This window comes from Oncorhynchus nerka, linkage group LG23 (assembly GCF_034236695.1).
Source record: "Oncorhynchus nerka isolate Pitt River linkage group LG23, Oner_Uvic_2.0, whole genome shotgun sequence".
Lineage (NCBI taxonomy): Eukaryota > Metazoa > Chordata > Actinopteri > Salmoniformes > Salmonidae > Oncorhynchus > Oncorhynchus nerka.
In genome coordinates, this window is record NC_088418.1 from 36,379,905 (window position 1) to 36,401,586 (window position 21,682).

General features: G+C 41.2%; 1 protein-coding gene across 1 annotated transcript in view; it reads right to left on the reverse strand.

Annotated features, from left to right (window-relative positions):
- Nucleotides 1-11,529: 11,529 nt before the first annotated feature.
- masp1 (MBL associated serine protease 1) overlaps nt 11,530-21,682 on the reverse strand; it is a 67,019-nt gene continuing 56,866 nt past the window's right edge. Inside the window, 5 exon segments of the mRNA XM_029629823.2 lie at nt 11,530-12,947; nt 12,950-13,369; nt 13,602-13,676; nt 18,928-19,065; nt 21,590-21,668. Coding sequence (XP_029485683.2) covers nt 12,490-12,947; nt 12,950-13,369; nt 13,602-13,676; nt 18,928-19,065; nt 21,590-21,668 — 1,170 coding nt within the window. The 3' untranslated portion in view covers nt 11,530-12,489.

Here is a 21,682-nt window from a genome sequence, read left to right on the forward strand (position 1 = left end):
CTTACATCTCACAGCCATGCATGCAAGAAGCCATGACCTGTCTTGTGCACACTCATTTCTCCATCCTCAGTTTGATTGAAGTCAAATCTGTATTTTTGCCTTGAAACTGATTGCTTCTAGAAAGAGAGAAGGAACATCAAATCAAATTTGATTGGTCACGTACACATGGCTAGCAGATGTTATTGTGAGCGTAGCGAAATGCTTGTGCTTCAAGTTCCGATAATGCAGCAATATCTTACTGAGGTCCTTTGTTACTTGTGTCCCCGCTCTCTGCTATAGTCCCAGCAAGATGTGCTTCTTTCTACAGCTTAGTCAGCTGAGGGACAGCAGTAGACTAGCCCATTCACTGATCCAGGAGACTGTGGCTGGCTGTTACATCCTGTGGTCATGCATTTGTGTAAAGGGAAGGGACGAAGTGTGTCCGAGTCCACCCCATTCTCACACTTAGGGCTTCCCTCCCTAAGTGTGAGAATGGGCTTCCTGGAATCACCTCTTCACTGTTGACGTTGAGATTGGTGTTTTGCGGATACTATTTAATGAAGCTGCCAGTTGAGGACTTGCGAGGAGTCTGTTTCTCAAACTAGACATCCTAATGTACTTGTCCTCTTGCTCAGTTGTGCACCGGGGCCTCTCACTCCTCTTTCTATTCTGGTTAGGGCCAGTTTGTGCTGTTTGGGGAAGGGAGTAGTACACAGCGTTGTATGAGATCTTCACTGAGATCTTCACTTTCTTGCCAATTTCTCACATGGAATAGCCTTAATTTCCCAGAACAAGAATATACTGACGATTTTCGGAAGAAAGGTATTTGTTTCTGGCCATTTTGAGCCTGTAATCGAACCCACAAATGCTGATGCTCCAGATACTCAACTAGTCTTAAGAAGGCCAGTTTTATTGCTTCTTTAATCGCACAACAGTTTCCAGCTGTGCTAACATAATTGCAAAAGGGTTTTCTAATGATCAATTAGCCATTTAAAATTATAAACTTGGATTAGCTAACACAATGTGCCATTGGAACACAGGAGTGATGGTTTCTGATAATGGGACTCTGTACGCCTATGTAGATATTCCATTAAAAATAAGCTGTGTCCAGCTACAATAGTCATTTACAACATTAACCATGTCTACACTATTTTTGATCAATTTGATGTTATTTTACTGGACAATAAATAAAATGTGTTTTTCTTTCAAAAACAAGGACATTTCTAAGTGACCCCAAACGTTTGAACGGTAGTGTAAAATATAATTAAAGTCCAAAAATGAATGTAGGAACTACAGATTGCCCCATGAAGTCTATCAAAAGTGTGCAAGTTTGAGTCCATTAGGCCTATGGATTTTTATCATTATAACCAGCGGGAATTAGATTGAGCAATAAAAGCCCCACTTTTATTCCATAGGCTGGGATCTGCACTATGCAGCTGTTGCAAGAGCACATTTTTTTTAACACTGGCTGTCCACTGGTTTCAAAAACAATGATTGATAGGAAGCTTACACTTCTTGGATTCAACCAGTATTGGGTTCAAATACACATTTAGATTTGTGAACAGCCATCCACAAGAACCACAATTTGTAAGGCGCAAATTTCTAAATGAAAGAGCAGCAGTGTGATTCACATCAATGTGCTATGTAGATATCAGTGATATCCGTATCGCCATAGACTACCCCACTGCTGCCGTCCCCTCCGCTCTGAAATCGGAGTAGATGGCCAGACTGAATTTACCCACGCAACCAAAATGGTTACTTGCATAGTGGAGTCTTTTGTTAACACATGTAGCTAGCTAGCTATACGGATAAACAATTAACCATAATCCCAGTTACTACCCTGCATGAATCTGCAGGTATTTAACCAACCAGGTTCAATGTTAGCTAGCTAACATTAGGCTATAACTAGCAAAGCAAATGGCTCTGCGATACGAATAATAAAGTCATACACGTAACGTTAGCTAGCCAGCAAGCTAACGTTAGGTAGCTATCAGTACACTAACTTGAAATAACCTTTTTCTGTCAAAATTAGAAACATGTCATATCTGAAAATGTAGCTAGCTAGACTATCTTACCCATATACATCATGGATGGACGCATCTCCTGTCAGATGCCATTGTTGCCCTTAGTTAGAAGATGCTATCCGGAGACAGGTGTTTTCTCCATCTCCTTAGACATCATACTCGAATTCAATTGATTTCAAAACTCGGTCCTCCAGAAAGTGGAGAGCAACATCTATGCAGTTTTATTACCCAATGAAAACAATTTAAAGCTGCGTTAACAGGATTACCTAGACATTCTGACCAGCTCAAATAGACAGAAGCATGATATATGGCAGACAAATCCAAACTCATCTCTCAGCCAATCATGGCTAGCGGGAAGGTTGCTGACTTTTTCTGAGGCTAAACCAACTAGGCTTACCTCTTAAGGATCATACCCTTTTTTTTCAATTTTCACCTAAAATGACATCCCCAAATCGAACTACCTGTAGCTCAGGACCTGAAGCAAGGATATGCATATTCTTGGTACCATTTGAAAGGAAATACTTTGAAGTGTGTGGAAATGTGAAATAAATGTAGGGGAATATAACACATTAGATCTGGAAAAAGATAATACAAAGAAAAAACATACATAAAAAAATTGTTCCATCATCTTGGAAATGCAAGAGAAAGGCCATTATATGACTTAGGAGTCTAGGCACAATTTAGATTTTGGCCACTAGATGGCAGCCGTATATGTGCAAAGGTTTAGACTGATCCAATGAACCATTGGAACCATTACTGTTCAAAATGTTGTATCAAGTCTGCCCAAATGTGCCGAATTGGTCAATTGATACATTTTCAAGTAGATAACTGCAGAGAACATACAAAAATGACATGGTAATAAAACATTTAGGTTTACACACTCCCAGGCATGTCATAAATGATGAATAATTAGCTTTCCTTCAGAAAACACACTAACCTTCTAGCCAGACACAGCAGGGGTTCAAACTGTAGAACCCAGTTCCTAGATCTGAATATAAAAATTGATTTTTTTCAAACAAAACTATGAAAAAATGAAGCACGGGGACCCTCAGGAGGACACATCAGAGCAAGATTACTGAATGTAAGTACATTATTTACCTTCAGAGGTGAATGTATCAAACCAGTTGCCATTATACGTTTTTGTTGGTGTGCACTCTCCTCAAACAATAGCATGGCATTTTTGGACAGTGCAGTAAATTGGACAGTGCAGTTAGATTAACAATAATTTGAGCTTTCTGCCCATATAAGACATGTCTATGTCCTGGGAAATGTTCTTGTTACCTACAACGTCATGCTAATCACATTAGCGCACGTTAGCTCAACCTTCCCGCAGGGGGGGACACCGATCCCATAGAGGTGTTAACAATTGTATTCATCGATGGCATACAAGTTTGTTATTAAGGCACATGAAAGTACACATGTTTTTTGAAGGCATTTCTGCCAAAAAAACGCATTTTGATTAAAACATTTTTTTAAAAAGCTTACGTTTAAACGGCTCTCCTGTGAAGTAGTGACCCGCGATGTACGCCTAGTTTCCTGAAATGGGTCACAAATAAGCATCAATCAGTGGGTCTTGCAACGGCTATACAGAGATTAACAGTTTACAGATGAGTATAGTGATGTGTCCTATAAGAAGCATTGGTGGCAAATCTTATGGCTGAATTGTAAAGAACATCTTGCAGTTTGAGAGCACCTTACCTGCCGATCTATAAATTACGTCTCCGTAATCTAGCATGGGTAGCATGGTCATCTTAATCAGGGTTAGTTTGGCAGCTGGGGTGAAAGAGGAGCTATTATGATAAACCAAGTCTAGATTTAACAGCTTTGATATGTGCTGAGAGGAGGACAGTGTACCGTCTAGCCATACTCCCAAGTACTTGTATGAGGTGACTACCTCAAGCTCTAAACCCTCAGAGGTAGTAATCATGCCAAACCACATGGCCTTTGTTTTGCAGGTGTTCAGAACAGGGTCAAGGGCAGAGTTTATTTTTATCTTATTTAACGTTTATTTAACTAGGCAAGTCAGTTAAGAACAAATTCTTATTTACAATGACTACCCAAGCCAAACCCTAACCTGGACGAAACTGGGCCAATTTTGTGCTGCCCTATGGGACTCCCAATCGCGGCTGGTTGTGATACAGCCTGGAATCAAACCGGGGTCTGTGGTGATGCCTCTAGCACTGAGATGCAGTGTCTTAGACCACTGCATACCTCAGGAGTTCGACTAAATCTTGTACACATGAATTTTGTGTTGTAGATATGTGGTAGTAGTGTAGGGGCCTGAGGGCACACACTTCATATGTTGCGAAATCTGTTGTGAATGCATTGTAATGTTTTTAAAATTGTATAATTTTTATGGACCCCAGGAAGAGTAGCTTCTGCCTTGGCAGCAACTAATGGGGATCCATAATAAATACAAATAGTCAGGCAAGAGCAAGGACAGACTGGTATCAACAATGTTGTGTCTAAATGGCACCCTATATTATAGGGAATAGGGTGCAATTTGGGACACATCCAGCTGGATCCAGGTATTACAAGGATTAGCTCACCACCGCATGCCTCAAGGTTTTCAAAACGTCAAGCCAGGAGACCGACTGACAGTGTTTACAGATTAGAAATCACTGTCACTAGAAACTCTATTGAAAAATGTATCATTTAATCTACTGACGATGGGATAACATGTCAAAGGGGTACCAAATGAATGGACCTCCAGTTACAAAGTGTAATCACATAATTGATATCTTTGATAAGCGCTTCACAGTTACACAGTGAACATTAAAGGAGAACATAAAACACAGGTGACATTTTCTGCATCCAAATGGCACATTAATCCTTAAATATAATGCACTACTTTTGACCAGGGTCAAAGAAAGTGCACTATGTAGGGAATAGGGTGCCATTTGGGATGTAGCAATGGACTGGAGATAGACACTTGACGACAGGTAAAACAGGAGGTAAAAACAGTGTTTTCTTACTAATCCGATCATTCTCATCTTTACAAGTTGTTCTGCCCACTCTTGTACACCCCATACTTGCTTTGTTTACATTGCTGTAACACCCCTCATGAAAATATGATTTTAATACAATTTCCATATCAGCTTATGGACCACTAACACCTTGTGTGTGGGCTGATCTATTTGTGACCAACTGGGTATTGAACCCGCGTCTGGAGTTATTTAAGACTGTTATCCCACTGAGCTAAGGCCTACCGTTTTTACAAAAAAATTACTGCAACTTTGCTGCACTGACCACACTGTCTTCTAACGCTGGCTGCAACACAGCCATCCACAAGGAGTATCTGTTGAAAGGACCCCTTGGGAAAAACACGTTTCGACACCTCTTGGTGCAGAATCTGACTCAAGCAGATATTACGATATCTTGTTACATTCAATCAGTAAACCTGATTGACAATTTTTTTCATGATTTCTAGCCAGCTGTCTCTGTGAGTGAGAAACTTCCCTCCTCTTTGGAGTCATGCGATACTGTAGCTAAGATTAACTTCTCTTGTCCTTCTCAAAACGAAAGCATCTATGTGCAGAGTGGACTCTACTTCCGATGATACATTTTCTGCTTTGAGAGGGACTGAAACCCCCTACACCGAAACTAACGGAGTCAATTCCACCACTGACCCGATGACTCCCACTGGTGAAACACTGTGCAATATTGCAGAAAGATATCCTCAACTCAGTTCGCAGGGCCTGGAATGGTTGCCATATGTGGACGCTGTGGTGACTGGCAGGCCACGACAGCCACTGAGAGTTTTGAAGCACAAACACCAGGAGATTTGGTTGAAATGTTAGTCAGAAAGGTTACGCGGCTGCTGACACCTCACACAAAGGGTCCGACCTTTCCGTTTGTGCCTTGGACACCAACTGCTGGTGGGGGAGTCCCGAGACACATGATGAGCCAGTGGGAGGGGGGGTCTAGACTACGTGCAACACTGTATAAGGCCGCCCGATAAGGAAACAAATAAAGTTGTAAATGTCCCCATGAGATCGGAGAGGAGCCGACAAGCCCCTCAAAGGGGATAAGCTTAGAATACAGTTGAAGTAGGAAGTTTGCATACACTTAACCGATTTTTGGGTAGGTGGAGGGAGTCTAGAAGTGCATCTAGGAATCTTTGGGTTGCCCGAGAATTTATAACACAGCTTTTGATGATCCTTGGTTGGGGTCGAAGCAGATTATTTGTTGTAATTGCAAACGTAATAAAATGGTGGTCTGCGAGTCCAGGATTATGAGGAAAAACGTTAAGATCCACAATATTTATTCCACGGGACAAAACTAGGTCCAGGATATGACTGTGGCAGTAAGTAGGTCCTGAGACATGTTGGACAAAACACACTGAGTCGAGGATGGCTCCGAAAGCCTTTTGGAGTGGGTTTTCCATGTGAATATTAACTTCTTGACGCGGTGATCCCTTCTTGACGCGGTCATCCCTGTCGCGGGATCATTTTCGTCAGCAACCACTGAATAGCATAGCGCAACAGTCAAATAATATTACTAAAAAATATTTATATTCATGAAATCACAAGTGCAATATTGCAAAACACAGCTTAGCCTTTTGTTAATCCACCTGTCGTCTCAGATTTAGAAATTATGCTTACAGCGAAAGCAATCCAAGCGTTTGTGTAAGTTTATCGATAGCCTAGCATAGCATTATGTACACTTAGCATCAGGAAGCTTGGTCACGAAAATAAGAAAAGCAATCAAATTAACCTTTTACCTTTGATCTTCGGATGTTTTCACTCACGAGACTCCCAGTTACACAACAAATGTTCCTTTTGTTCCATAAAGATTTTTTTATACCCAAAAATACCGATGTTTGTTTGTCGCGTTATGTTCAGAAATCCACAGGAAAGAGCGGTCACGACAACGCAGACAGAAATTCCAAATAGTCTTCATAATGTCCACAGAAACATGTCAAATGTTTTTTTAATTAGGTAGTTTTTAAAATATATATTCGATAATATATCAACCGAGTGTGTAGGTTTTTCAATAACAGCGGGAGGAACAATGGCGGCTTTACTCTGTAGCGCAAAAACTCACTCTGAGAGCCCCCACCTATCCACTTACGCAATGTGATCTTTCACGCTCATCTTTCTAAATAAAAGCCTGACACTATGTCTAAAGACTGTTGACACCTTAGTGAAGCCAGAGAAAAGGAATATGGTTGACATCCCTTTAAATGGAGGATAGGCATGCAAAGGAACAGAAGGGTTTCAAAATAAGAGGCACTTCCTGATTGGATTTTCCTCAGGGTTTCCCCTGCAATATCAGTTCTGTTATACTCACAGACAATATTTTGACAGTTTTGGAAATTGTGTTTTCTATCCTAACCTGTCAATTATATGTGTATTCTAGCATCTGGTCCTGAGAAATAGGCCGTTTACTTTGGAACGTTATTTTTCCAAACATAAAAATAGTGGCCCCTAGCTTCAAGGGGTTAAAGTCAAAAACGTGAAACAAATGTGAATATTATCTGACTACAAGGTCCGATAGAAATTCATGTAACTCAGTGAAGAACGCTGTATACGGCCCAGGAGGCCTGTAAACAGTAGCTATAAAATGTGATTGAGTAGGCTGCAGAGATTTCATGACTATAACTTTTTTTGTAAATCGAATTCTGCTATCGCAAATGTTAGCAACACCTCCGCCTTTGAGGTATGTGTGGGTGATGTGGTCACTAGTGTAACCAGGAGGAGGGGCCTCATTTAACAAAGTAAATTCATCAGGCTTAAGCCATGTTTCAGTCAGGCCAATCAAATCAAGATTATGATCAGTGATTAGTTCATTGACTATAATTGCCTTGGAAGTGAGGGATCTAACATGAAGTAGCCCTATTTTGAGATGTGAGATATCACAATCTTTTTCAATAATGTCAGGAATGGAGAGGTCTTTATTCCAGTGAGATTGCTTAACCTCTTAAGCCCACCCGACACGCAGGCGTGCCATCTAGCCATCTGGAAATGCAAATGCGCTACGCTAAATGCTAATAGCACTCGTTAAAACTCAAACGTTCATTAAAACACACATGCAGGCTACTGAATTAAAGCTACACTCGTTGTGAATCTAGCCAACAAGTCAGATTTTTAAAATGCTTTTCGGCGAAAGCATGAGAAGCTATTATCTGATAGCATGCAACACCCCGAAATACCTGAAGGGGATGTAAACAAAATAATTAGCATAGCCGGCGCTACACAAAACGCAGAAATAAAATATAAAACATTCATTACCTTTGACGAGCTTCTTTGTTGGCACTCCTAGATGTCCCATAAACATCACTATTGGGTCTTTTTTTTCGATTAAATCGGTCCATATATACCCTAAATATCGATCTATGAAAAGTGTGTGATCCAGGAAAAAACACCGTTTTAAAACGCAACGTCATTTTTTTAAATTAAAAAAGTCAACGATAAACTTTCACAAAACACTTCGAAATACTTTTGTAATCCAACTTTAGGTATTAGTAAACGTTAATAATCTATCAAATTGATCACGGGGCGATGTGTATTCAATAGCTCCACGTCTTCAAATCATGGTCGGGAAATCTCTCTTCCAAAACATCCTGTCGGAGACCGGAAGGAACGGGGTCTCTCTTACTCGTTTGACCAAGAAACAACGCCCAGGCAATTGACAGGACTGGCGACATCGTGTGGAAGCTGTAGGACTTGCAATCTCAGCCCCATCTAATTTGCTGTCCCATAGACAATACATGCAAGTGGCGCATTGATATTTTTTCCAGTTTTCGGTGATCAGTTTTTCTTGCGCTTTTCGATGAAACACACGTTCTGTTATAGTCACAGCCGTGATTTAACCAGTTTTAGAAACGTCAGAGTGTTTTCTATCCACACATACTAATCATATGCATATACTATATTCCTGGCATGAGTAGCAGGACGCTGAAATGTTGCGTGATTTTTAACAGAATGTTCGAAAAAGTAAGGGGTAGGCTTTAAGTGGTTGCTAACACCAAGTTTTGCCCAACCTAGATCGAGGCATATACATGGTCTAAATGGCGATATCTGAGCTGACTACACTGACTATGTTTTAGGCAGACTCCACTAAGCTGTCAGCCTGGCCTGCACTGTGCTGCCTGGCCTGCACCCTATCTTATTGTGGAGCTAGAGGAGTTCGAGCCCTGTCTATGTTGATAGATAAGATGAGAGCACCCCTCCAGTTAGGATGGAGTCCGCCACTCCTCAGCAGGCCAGGCTTGGTCCTGCTTGTAGATGAGTCATATTTCGGGAGGGCAGGAAACAGTCTTCAACCAGCAATTAAGTTGTGAGACTCTGCTGTAGAGATTATTACTCCCCCTAACTGGGAGGAGGCCAGAGACAATTACTCGATGCTGACACATCTGTCTAGTTAATTTACACACTGAAGCTATGTTGTGCTTGGTGACCTCTGACTGTTTCATTCGAACATTGTTGGTGCCGACGTGGATAACAATATCCCTATTCTCTCTACATTTGCCAGTTTTAGCCTTAGCCAGCACCCTCTTCAGACTAGCCTTTACGTTGCTAGCCCTGCCCCCTGATAAACAGTGTATGATCGCTGGATTAATTTATAAAAGTCTAAAACTGGCGGTATTGGAGTCGCCAATGACTAGGGTTTTCAATTTGTCAGAGCTAATGTTGGGAGGCTTCGGCGGCTCAGACCCCGTAACGGGTGGAGGAGAGACTGGAGAAGGCTCGGCCTCTGACTCCGACTCGATGCTTAATGGGGAGAACCGGTTGAACGTTTCTGTCAGCTGAATGAGCGACACCGGTTGAGCAATCCGACAGCATTTCCTTCCAGAAGCCTTGAGAAAATTGTCCAGCTGCGGGGACTGTGCGAAGGGATTTATACTACTATCTGTACTTACTGGTGGCAACGATGCTGTTTCATCCTTTCCTACTCTTAAATTACCACTGCCTAACAATTGCGTCTGAAGCTGAGCTTGCAGCACGGCTATCCTCACCATAAGGAAATAGGTTTCCTGTGTATTATGAGTACAGCGACTGCAACTAGATGGCATATTGTTAATGTTCATGTTAGCTTCGGCTGTTGGGAGGTAGAACCGTGTCCAGATGAAGCGTTCAAAAGTTTCATGGAAAAAGTTGAGCGAGGGAAAAAAAAACTTAAGACATTGGTCAAATGTGTAAAATAAAGATTTCGATTAAATGGTTATTAAAAATGAAAAAGTAAAACCGTAAAGTAGGCAGGAGGCAAAGTACCAACAAAGTACCCAAACAATGTATAAAAAAAATGTAATTGAGTTAACAAAAACTCTCTTTTTTGCTATCTTGAGTAAGGCAGCTCAAAAATGCAGGTGTTTCAGGTTAGCTCAGTGCTTTCTGTGGTGGTGGGGCAGCAGGCGGAAAATACAGAGTGTAGGGCCACGAAAGACTGCCACGCTGCCTTCCAGTTCAAGTGAGCACAGCATAACAAGGTGAGTCCAAAAATGTATTGAATTCTGCTGCATAAATGATGTAATATGCCAGGAAGACATGTACAGTTGAAGTCAGAAGTTTACATACACCTTAGCGAAATACATTTAAACTCAGTTTTTCACAATTCCTGACATTTAATCAGAATAAAATGTCCCTGTCTTAGGTCAGTTAGGATAACCACTTTATTTTAAGAATGTGAAATGTCAGAATAATGGTAGAGAGAATGATTTATTTCAGCTTCTATTTCTTTCATCACATTCCCAGTGGGTCAGAAGTTTAAATACACTCAATTAGTATTTGGTAGCATTGCCTTTACATTTTTAAACTTTGGTCAAATGTTTCGGGAAGCCTTCCACAAGGTTCCCACAATAAGTTGGGTGAATTTTGACCCATTCATCAGTGTAACTGAGTCAGGTTTGTAGGCCTCCTTGCTCGCACACGCCATCACCTCGAACAGGAAAGTTCAGGAAAGTTGTTGAACTGCCATGTAGGCGAGTGAGTGTTCCTATCGACTGGCTCGGAGTGGGCCGTCTACCTAGCAGCTGTTAACTTATAACATTGGGCCATGTGACCTGACCAGGAAGAACTCTGGGCCCTAATGATGGGCTATAAGGAGGAGCAGGTCACAAGGTCAGGAAAAACATGTTAATTCTTATAAATAGTGTAGCTACAAATAACTCCACAGTGGATCAGGCCAGAAAGAACTTATTCCCACAACAATGTTTAGAAGACATGAAATTGAATACCAATTAATGTAATCTATGTCAAAAAAAAATTCTAAATCCACAGGGGATCCCACCACAGGTAGAAGATGCATGGCAAGCACATCAACACCCCACGACCACCCCTCTTGCCCTACCAACCCCCACCTCACCCCCATACATACACTATGGCACAAATCACTTCCTCATTATAGTTCTGATGTAATGTAAGCTACCCCCCTTCCTCCCCACTGGTAATGGTCTTGACATTAAAAACTGATAAGACAACAACTGACTTAAATGTTTTACTCTCATGGTATAGGTCTGCATTGGTGTTGTGATTGCTAACTGCTGACAGTACAGTTTACACACATACTTACAGAATACTAAGAGTAAAGTTGAATTGATTATATTTTAATTCACAATTGACTAGATTTTAATCCACAATGTCAAAAGCACATGGACATGGTTAAATTGTCAATTCCACTGCAGAAACATTTAATCTGACACCAATGCTGGTAGCTATGGTCTGAGAGGGATCAAGAAGAACAGAACCTCAGTAACACAACAGCATTTCAATGCCTTCTCAAAAGATGTGGTTATTTCATTATCAATTTTACCATCCATGATAATGTCAAGGAAATACAAAATAATACTGGTCAATGCCATGTGCAAATTATAAAACATCATCATTAGATGACATGTGCAGTATGTCCCTACTCTTATATGTTAGGGGTAACTTGTCAGATATAAATGGCTACAGCATTATATGGGTTTAAGAGTACAGTTTGTATCTGAGAGCACATGAATGATACATTGGAGTTTATCATATAAGAATGCACAAGGATTTCAAGTCGAGTTTGACATGGAATTGCTTGTCATCGGGACGTAATTGACACAATCATGTAAAATATAAGGGCTTATGAGTGTGATAAGATGAGGTTGGAGTGTATTGTTGGAGTACAATAATTCATGATCAGCTTTTCAGGTATCATGTGTGGACTGAGTTGGAGATAAACTTTTGAATTCATAATAGAAAATAAAAATATAACGTTGGGTGGTGTCAATTAAAAGGTTTTAAAGAATATATTATTTCATCATCCAACTCATCTCCTAAATAAAGCTGAATTTAAATGGACTTGATCCCCAACACTGAAGAGAGGAGTTATGAAGGGGAAAGGGGACGAGGGTGCACAGGAGACCGAGGACATGAGACGTGGATAGGGGACAGGTTGAACAGAGGGGAATGATACATTGGAGTTCATCATATAAGAATGCACAAGGATTTCAAGTCGAGTTTGACATGGAAATTGCTTGTCATCGGGATGTAACTGAGCCCCCTTATATTCCCTCTCACCACCACGGCCCCGTCCCCAGTTGGCTCTGCAACCAATCGGCGTAGTTGGCCACCCGGGTGTAAACTCCATAAACCCTCTGGCTCCCACACTCCTCCGGGCCCCCCCATGACACCAGGCCTTGGGCCACCCAGCGCCCGCTTCCGGGCTCCTCCATCACGAACGCCCCCCCGCTGTCCCCCAGGCACGTGTCGCGCCCACCCTCATAGAAGCCGGCACAGAACATGTTGTCAGTGATGTTGTAGTTGATGGAGCGTGATGCATAGCTGGCCTTACACTCCTCCTGTGCCACCACAGGCAGCTTGACATACTGCAGCACGTCCGACACCATGCCCAGGTCAGAGGAGAGCGCGGTGATGTCAGCGGCCACAGAGGCATTGGGGTTGGAGATGCCCCAGCCGGCCACCAGGCCCAGGGTGTTGAGCTGGGGGCTCTGGGGCCTGTCTTTGCCCTGGGGGGCAGGCAGACGGGCCGCACCAGCTCCCCCACTGGCACCGCCTGACTCAGCTTGACCAAGGCGATGTCGTTGTTGTAGTTGCGAGGGTCGAAGTGAGGGTGGAGGATGACTTGTTCCACAGAGCGGTTGGTGGCGTTTTGCTTGGCACGGACGTCGTGCAGGCCTAGGTAGACTCGGACGTGTTCGGGCGCCACAGGCACTACGGTGGCGCCGCGGCGTTGGGAGCGCAGGACGTGAGCGGCGGTGAGGACCCAAGACTCAGAGAGCAGGGCACCGCTCCCGAACCAGCGGTCCTCCGGGACACGGGACATGTCTTCCACGGTGAGGAGGACCTGCCAGGGAAAGAGACCTGGCACAGTGCTACGCCCCCCGACGATACGCTTAATCTGTGCTGGGAAGGGCTGGGACGGCTCCCCACATGCTGAAACACACAGACATAGACACACAGTGTGTGAGTTGGACTCATGCTCTCGTGATGAGGTAGCCCTGTTTGCAACTTAAAATCAGTGGCACGCTCGGTCCAAGAAAGAATTTTGAAATAGTTTAGACGATGGTTTCCTGAACAGGAGACCGGAACTCGGATCCCTACAGATCGGATCCATACACGCTTACTGTACAAATTCAACAGTTAGGCCTGCAGTTGTGAAGCTTACCTGGCAAACAGGTAGGAGTTTTAGTGCCATGTTCTGAGTTGGTCCACTCTCCCTTCTCTCCACAGGTGTACATACCTGCACAGACAGTCAATAAATTATATACAGTTGAAGTCGGAAGTTTACATACACCTTAGCCAAATACATTTAAACTCAGTTTTTCACAATTTAATCCTAGTAAACATTCCCTGTTTTAGGTCAGTTAGGATCACCACTTTATTTTAACAAGTGAAATGTCAGAATAACATTTCACAGCTTTTATTTCTTCTGACCCACATTCCCAGTGGGTCAGAAGTTTACATACACTCAATTAGTATTTGGTAGCATTGCATTTAAATTATTTATCTTGGGTCAAACGTTTTGGGAAGCCTTCCACAAGCTTCCCACAATAAGTTGGGTGAATGTTGGCCCATTCCTCCTGAAAGAGCTGGTGTAACTGAGTCAGGTTTGTAGGCTTCCTTGCTCGCACACGCTTTTTCAGTTCTGACCACACATTTTCTAAAGGATTGAGGTCAGGGCTTTGTGATGGCCACTCCAATACCTTGACTTTGTTGTCCTTAAGTCATTTTGCCACAACATTGGAAGTATGCTTGGGGTCATTGTCCATTTGGAAGACCCACTTGCGACCAAGCTTTAACTTCCGGACTGATGTCTTGAAATGTTGCTTCGATTTAATCTTAATCTGTATTGACGTTTTGCTTGTTTGATGGTTCGTCTGAGGACAGTGGGATTTCATATAAGCACCCGGATTAGTCTCCCGCTCATTGAAAGCGGCAGCTCTAGCCTTTAGCTTGATGCGGATGTTGCCTGTAATCCATGGATTCTGGTTGGGATATGTACGTTGTACGTACAGTCACGGTGGGGATGATGTCATCCATGCACTTATTGATGAAGCCAATGACTGAGTTGGTGTATTCCTGAATGCCATTGGATTAATCCCGGAACATATTCCAGTCTGTGATAGCAAAACAGTCCTGTAGTGTAGCATCCGCGTCATCTGACCACTTCCGTATTGAGTACCGGTACTTCCTGCTTTAGTTTAGCTTGTAAGCAGGAATCAGGAGGATAGAATTGTGATCAGATTTGCCAAATGGAGGGTGGGGGAGAGTTTTGTATGCATCTCTGTGTGTGGAGTAAAGGTGGTCTAGGATTTTTTTTCTCCCTAGTTGCATATGTGACATGCTGGTAAAAATTTGGTAAAACTGATTTAAGTTTGCCTGCATTAAAGTCCCCGGCCACTAGGAGCTCCGCTTCTGGGTGTGCCTTTTCTTCTTTGCTAATGGCCTTATAGAGTTGGTTGAGAGCGGTCTTAAGTGCCAGCTTTGCTTTGTGTTGGTAAATAGATTGCAACGAGTAATACAGATGAGAACTTTTGGTTGATAGTGTGGACGACAACTTATCATAAGGTACTCTACCTCAGGCGAGAAATACCTCGACACTTCTTTAATATTAGACATCGCACACCAGCTGTTATTGACAAAGAAAACACACACCCCCTCCCCTCGTCTTACCAGAGGTAGCGTCCCTGTTCTGCCGGTGCATGGAAAATCCCTCTAGCTCTATATTGTCTGTTTATTCGTTCAGCCACGTCTCAGTGAAACATGAGATACTACAGTTTTTAATGTCCCTTTGGTAGGATAATCTTAATAATAGGTCATCAATTTGATTTCTCACGATTGCACGTTAGCAAGGAGAATGGAAGGAATTGGGAGTTTACTCGTTCGCCTCCGGCTTCTCAGAAGGATCCCCGATCTGCGTCCCCTTTTCCTAGCGTATTTCCTTCACGCAAAAGGTGTGGATCTGGGCCTGTTCCAGTGAAAGCAGGATATCCTTCTTGTCGGACTCGTTGAAGGAAAAAGTTTCTTCCAGTCCGTGGTGAGTAATCGCTTTTCTGATGTCCAGAAGTTATTTTCGGTCATAAGAGACGGTAGTAGCAACATTATGTACACAATAAGTTTTTTTTTTTTAAAGTTACACAAAACGCAAAAAACAATACAAAATTGCACAATTGGTTGGAAGAATGTAAAACATCAGCCATTTTCTTCGGCACCAGCTATTTATTGAAGTTTTTGTATTATATGTTGTGTTATGCATTCTAACAAGGAACCCAAACCTGCTGCGTACATGCTCCATCCTGCATACATTTATTTTGTCCCTCCACACCAAACACGATCACGACACACAGGTTAAAATATCAAAACAAACTCTGAACTAAGTATATTAATTTGGGGACAGGTCGAAAAGCATTCAATATTCATGGCAATTTAATTAATTAGCTTGCACTTGCTAGCTAATTTGTCCTATTTAGCTAGCTTGCTGTTGCTAGCTAATTTGTCCTGGGATATAAACATTGAGTTGTTATTTTATTTTATTGCTCGTTCCCTCAATTGCCATTTAGAAAATATCAACGTGACCTAAAAATAGCATATGATAATGATTTTCGTAATTTCTCAACAAATCAATGTAGCCTAATGGCAGGCAGGAATTGAGTTTCAAGTAGGCCTACAGATATTCCACAATTTGTATTTGTATTTATTAAGGATCCCCATTAGCTGCTACCGAGGCAGCAGCTAATGTGTGCTGAAGCAAAGAATAGCTTAACTCACACATTGTTTACATAGTGTTGAGCTATATGTTCTCAATTTTAAAATGATACCAGTGAACAATGCATATGAGGCTAATCACTATACTCATTTTTGTACATGCATTGTGCTGACATGAAATTGTTTAGTGCAAATCCAACCCCTTGTAATCTAGGTAGTGAAATGTCTGGAATCAGATGATAGGCTGTTTAGTTTAAAACATACACACAACTACTACTACCACCAAGTTCAATGACAGATACTTTTCTCCCAGAAGGTCTCAGTGGCACTTGGAGTTGCCACTATGATAATGAATATGGTTTGCCTAATGTGTTGAAACTGTAAAGAAAGAATAGTTGGGCTATAAGAAATATATTTTATTCAATAGGGCAAGAAAAAGCAGAGATGACACACAAAATACTTTTCATTTCACCCATACAACAATATAGCCTATTATTGAAATAAAGTATGTTCACAAACTCATAAACAATAGTATTTTACATACATATATCCAAATGACATGTTATATAGTCATACAGTATAAGGGGCATGAGGACAAGGTGAAGGTACTTTGTACTCAAATGGCACAACAGAATCATTTAGATTGACCAAAGCACAGCATAATACAACCATATTGTACCATCTTGTATTGTATTGAGGGATGTCTCCTTTCATATCTGGAAAGGGACAAAGTAGTAAACTGCTGCAGCATTGCTCAGCTTCACAGTGGGAATCAAGTCGATGGGTGTCTTGATAGAGGTCAGCTGGTGAACCTACAGTACATAAACAAATGAAAAGGACACCTGATGTTAGAATATCCTGTAAATTCATTAGGTAATCTATATCATCAGGGCTCTTGATTGTTTGGTTGTGTTTAAATCATTCAGGTGTTTTAGTATTATATAAAGATTCAATCTATTGTTGGAACAACCAATAGTCAACACAGCAGGTTGTCCTACCCCATTGAGGCCTTTTTCCTATGACTGTAATGTCCATACATTTCCCCTCTTATGAATAAAGTGCTCAACAAATTATCATTGGGTCAGTACCACTGGAGTCTTTCTAGACAATAATATCCTCTTCTAGGCTATTTGGATGTCATATTGTAGAATTTGTTTATCCCCTTTTCATGGTCATGGCTAGAAGGATCCAGCTTTTGTCAAATTAACATCAAATTTGACTTTTTTAGCAGGTTAGTAGTAATTACACAGCAGGTTAAGATAATTAGGTTAAGGTTAGGAAAAGGTTCAGCTAAAATGCTAAAAAATATATACTTATAACATTAATTTGACAAAAGCTGGATCCCTTCTAGCCATTAGCCCTTCTCATAAGTCTAGATTGCATGGTTGCATCTAAGAAAAGGTTGTTTTATTGTTCTGTCATCAGAGTAGGCTTAGGCTACCGTCATCTTAAAAAAGATTCTGCTAATGTCTCCAGTCATATAAAGTGTAGTAGAATTTCATTAAATGTTTATCAAAGGCCACATTTTTCCTGTGCAAAGGAAATAAACCTGTAGGCCTATTCCACTACACACTCATTAATAGCCTAAATTATGACTATCCAATCTACTCATCACATTAGGAATAGTAGGCTTACATTAGTCTGCAAATGCGATGATAGATGCATTACAATCCTTCGTTATAATACTGCATTTTTATGGTAAAAAAAAATTGCTTCCTGAAATACTTGAAACTCACTCGCCGCCTATGTAAGAGACATGGTAATAGCTAGGCTAAAAGCTATATAGCTAGCTAATGTTGGCTAACTTAGTCTTGTTCTTAACACCTGTTTAGCATAACAGCCAAACTAAAAAAAAAAACTATCAGACTTACCAGTGGGTTCAGGTCTTCACGAGCAAAAAGGTTTCTTTGCTTTTCTGACAGTTCTTGAGTCTTGTCTCGTTGGTGTTTCATGATTGCAGGTCATCTGTAAAAAAAAAAAATCCTGTTGTCTTTCCTGCTTTGTTAGAGCAGCTAAATACTGCACAGAAATTGACCGTGATAATGAATCAACTTATTTTAGGCACTGTTAACATGCAGCATGGGGTAGCCACTTGGCTGTCCATATAATTGATGTGGTGGGCTTCCAACATGGCCATCAGGATGTGTCATACATCAACTGGCAACCCTCTATGCTGACCTTTAGATTATTGGTTAGGCTACAGTGAAATGCATGAGCTTTCAGGCCTATAGGCCTAATATACGAATATTGAAGCGGCTCAGGTGTAGCCTAATCCAATGGTTTAATACTCGGTAGGTTTATTGATTGTACATGCATATGAAAGTAATGTCAATATGTAGCCCAATCTAGCTATCATATAATTTGGTGCATTTGACAATTTGGTGCATCTCGGTTTTCATAAAAATAAAATTGAATCCTTGCTTCCCTTGTATACAACATTGCAAACTTTTTTAGGCTATTTATATTTAACAATTACGTTTTCAGCGTTCACAGAGAGACAGCAACATCTTCATTCTATGTTTAGCGGAAATCTAACGACGCACTTTGCTGTTCTAAGAGTGCTCTGAGGCAGGCGTTATAGTACGAGCGTTTTCAAGTGCAACGTTAATAAAGACGATTTTGGGAAGCCGCTCGGAAATTTAAAGATGACCTTATGAAGGTTATATCGATGAATTTAGACTTAAGATGCTTTTTGGAAACCGGGCCCTGGCTCTTATAGGAACCAGAGTTTTTCCTGGTCAGGTTGCATGGTCAAGAACACTTTGGGCCCTAAGACGGGAACATACTGTTGATCTTGGGGTGAATCTGGTACATGGATTCCCTGCAGATGTACTGGATTATAGAACCGAACAGGGTGCTGTTGCTAGAGCTCTCGAAGATGACGTCACCCATGGCAACCTCCCCAGGAGTCCCACAATCCACCACTGAGAGAGGAAGGAGAGGAAAAAGAGTATTAGCAAATACTGTATGGTTTGAAGAAATGGATCGACAACTGGACAAGGGTTAAAGAGGAAACATGGGACATGAGCAGCACAAACATGTCATTAGATCGGAAAATATAATTTATTCTCCATGTACTTGATAATATTAATGATTTTTTTAATGACTTCAGGGTTCTCCACAGGATTTTTTAAAACACAATCAGTCCCACCGCGACGGCGGCGCGATTTGGACTTCTAACCCCAAATCTAACCCAAAGACTTCTGGTTTATACCATTGGATCTTTTCTTCTACATCCGTTGGTACCAACCATTCGTCTGTGTGATTAAGGGGGGCTGAGCTAGAGTGGTGTTTGTGAGACAAAGAAAATGACGGATCCCGAAAATGACATACCCAAACTGCCTGTAGCTCAGGACCTGAAGCAAGGATATGCATATTCCTGAAACCATTTGATTGAAACACTTTGAAGTTTGTGAAAATGTGAAATTAATGTAGGAGAATTTGTTTTTTTTTGTACCATCATCTTTGAAATACAAGAAAAAGGCCATAATGTATTATTCCAAACCAGGCACAATTTAGATTTTGCCAACTAGATGGCAGCAGTGTATGTGCAACGTTTTAGACGGATCCAATGAACCATTGCATTTATGTTCAAAAGTTTGTATCAAAACTGCCCAAATGTTCCTAATTGGTTAATTAATAACTTTTTATGTTCATAACTGTGCACTCTCCTCAAACAATAGCATGGTATCCTTTCACTATAATAGCTACTCTTTATTGGACAGTCAGTTAGATTAACAAGAATTTAAGCTTTCTGTCAATATCAGATATGTCTATGTCCTGGGAAATGTTCGTATTACTTACAACCTCATGTTAATCGCATTAGCCTACGTTCGCTCAACCATCCCGCTGAGGACACACCGATCCTGTTTGAGTTTGAAAAAAACATCTGTAGAGTCCGAAATGGTTTGTGCTACAAACTATTAATGAAAAGCAGAGACTCACGAACATGCCAACAGTGTGCAAAGCTATCATCAGGGGAAAGGGTGGCTACTTTGAAGAATCTCAAATATAAAATATATTTTGATTTGTTTAACACTTTTGGATACTACATGATTCCATGTGTAATTTCATAGTTTTGATGTCTTCACTATTATTCTACAATGTAGAAAATAGTAAAAATAAAGAAAAACACTTGAATGATTAGATGTGTCCAAACCTTTGACTTGTACTGTAAATTAATTTTTATTAGGTTTTTGCTTTGACTGACCTATTTCAGTCAATAAAGTTAATGAATGTAACTGTTTATGTAAAAACTTTGTGAGGCTAAATATAATGGCTGGAAATGCAGATAAATTAAAAGCGCAGAGATTTTTGCATTTTTGAACACCTGTAACTGCCATTTCCTTCTTTCAATTTTGACATAGTGGTGCAGCCAGTCCACAAGGTGACGCAGCGCCTTTCTTACATTCTTTGGGGAAAACCCGGACTATTACAGACTACTGAATGGATGGGAGTCTGATGATCACCAATAACATGACTGATAGAAGAGAGATGAGCCAATGGGAGAAAGCATATTGTAGTGGAACTATACTTTTTGTCATGTGCTCATGACGCTAAAGAATTCAGTCCAACATAGAGGTTGTGAAATAAATATGGCATGCTTCTCTTTCTGCTCTGAGATTCTATTTTCTAGGCTGTGGTTATTCAATTGAATTTGTATTGGGCTCCCGAGTGGCGCACCAGTCTAAGGCACTGCATCTCAGTGCAAAAACAGTCCCTGGTTCAAATCCAGGCTGTTTCACATCTGGCTGTGATTGGGAGTCCCATAGGGCGGCGCAAAATTGGCCCAGCGTTGGTCGGGGTAGGCTGTCATTGTAAATAAGAATTTGTTCTTAAATGGCTTGCCTAGTTAACTAAATAAATTATTACAGTGAAATAAACACAAACACACTGAATAAGAAAGATTCCAGAGTTTATTGCAGTGTGTGATGTCACACTCCAGAGTCAACAGTACAGTGTGATGAGGGAGACAAGGGGAAAAGATTCCTTATGACTTCCTACAATTGCTTTTCTCTCCTTGCCAATGCAAGGAGTGATCTAGAGAAGCACTGAACTTGAAGACAACAAGTCTGTACAGGGACACTGGTTAGATGTCACTGCATGGCTTTAGTACAGTATCTGATTTCTTAGAATGCTGGGCAGAGATCGACGGCTCCTCCGAGATTCAATTTCTGGATGGCGGTGGATGAGAGGAGTAGGGAAAGAGGGAGAGAGAGAATATGGAGAGAGGGAAAGAGGAGACAGAGTACTGTACAATGCAAATATATACACAGAAGGCAGAATACAATGAAAGGACCAGGAAGTTCCTATGTGATATAGAGGCCTCATTAAACATTACATTAATATGATACTCGGATTGAAATCCAATCTACACCGAACCAAATTCTATGCCATACAACACACAAAAAAAAACATGCAGGCGCACACACACACATTATCACTTACTTTCACAAAGTGGGACAAAACTGTTCCATGAGCCATCTTTCTGACACTCGATCTGAAAGTGCTCCAGTTCCTCTCCATCCTTTCAGAAAGAGA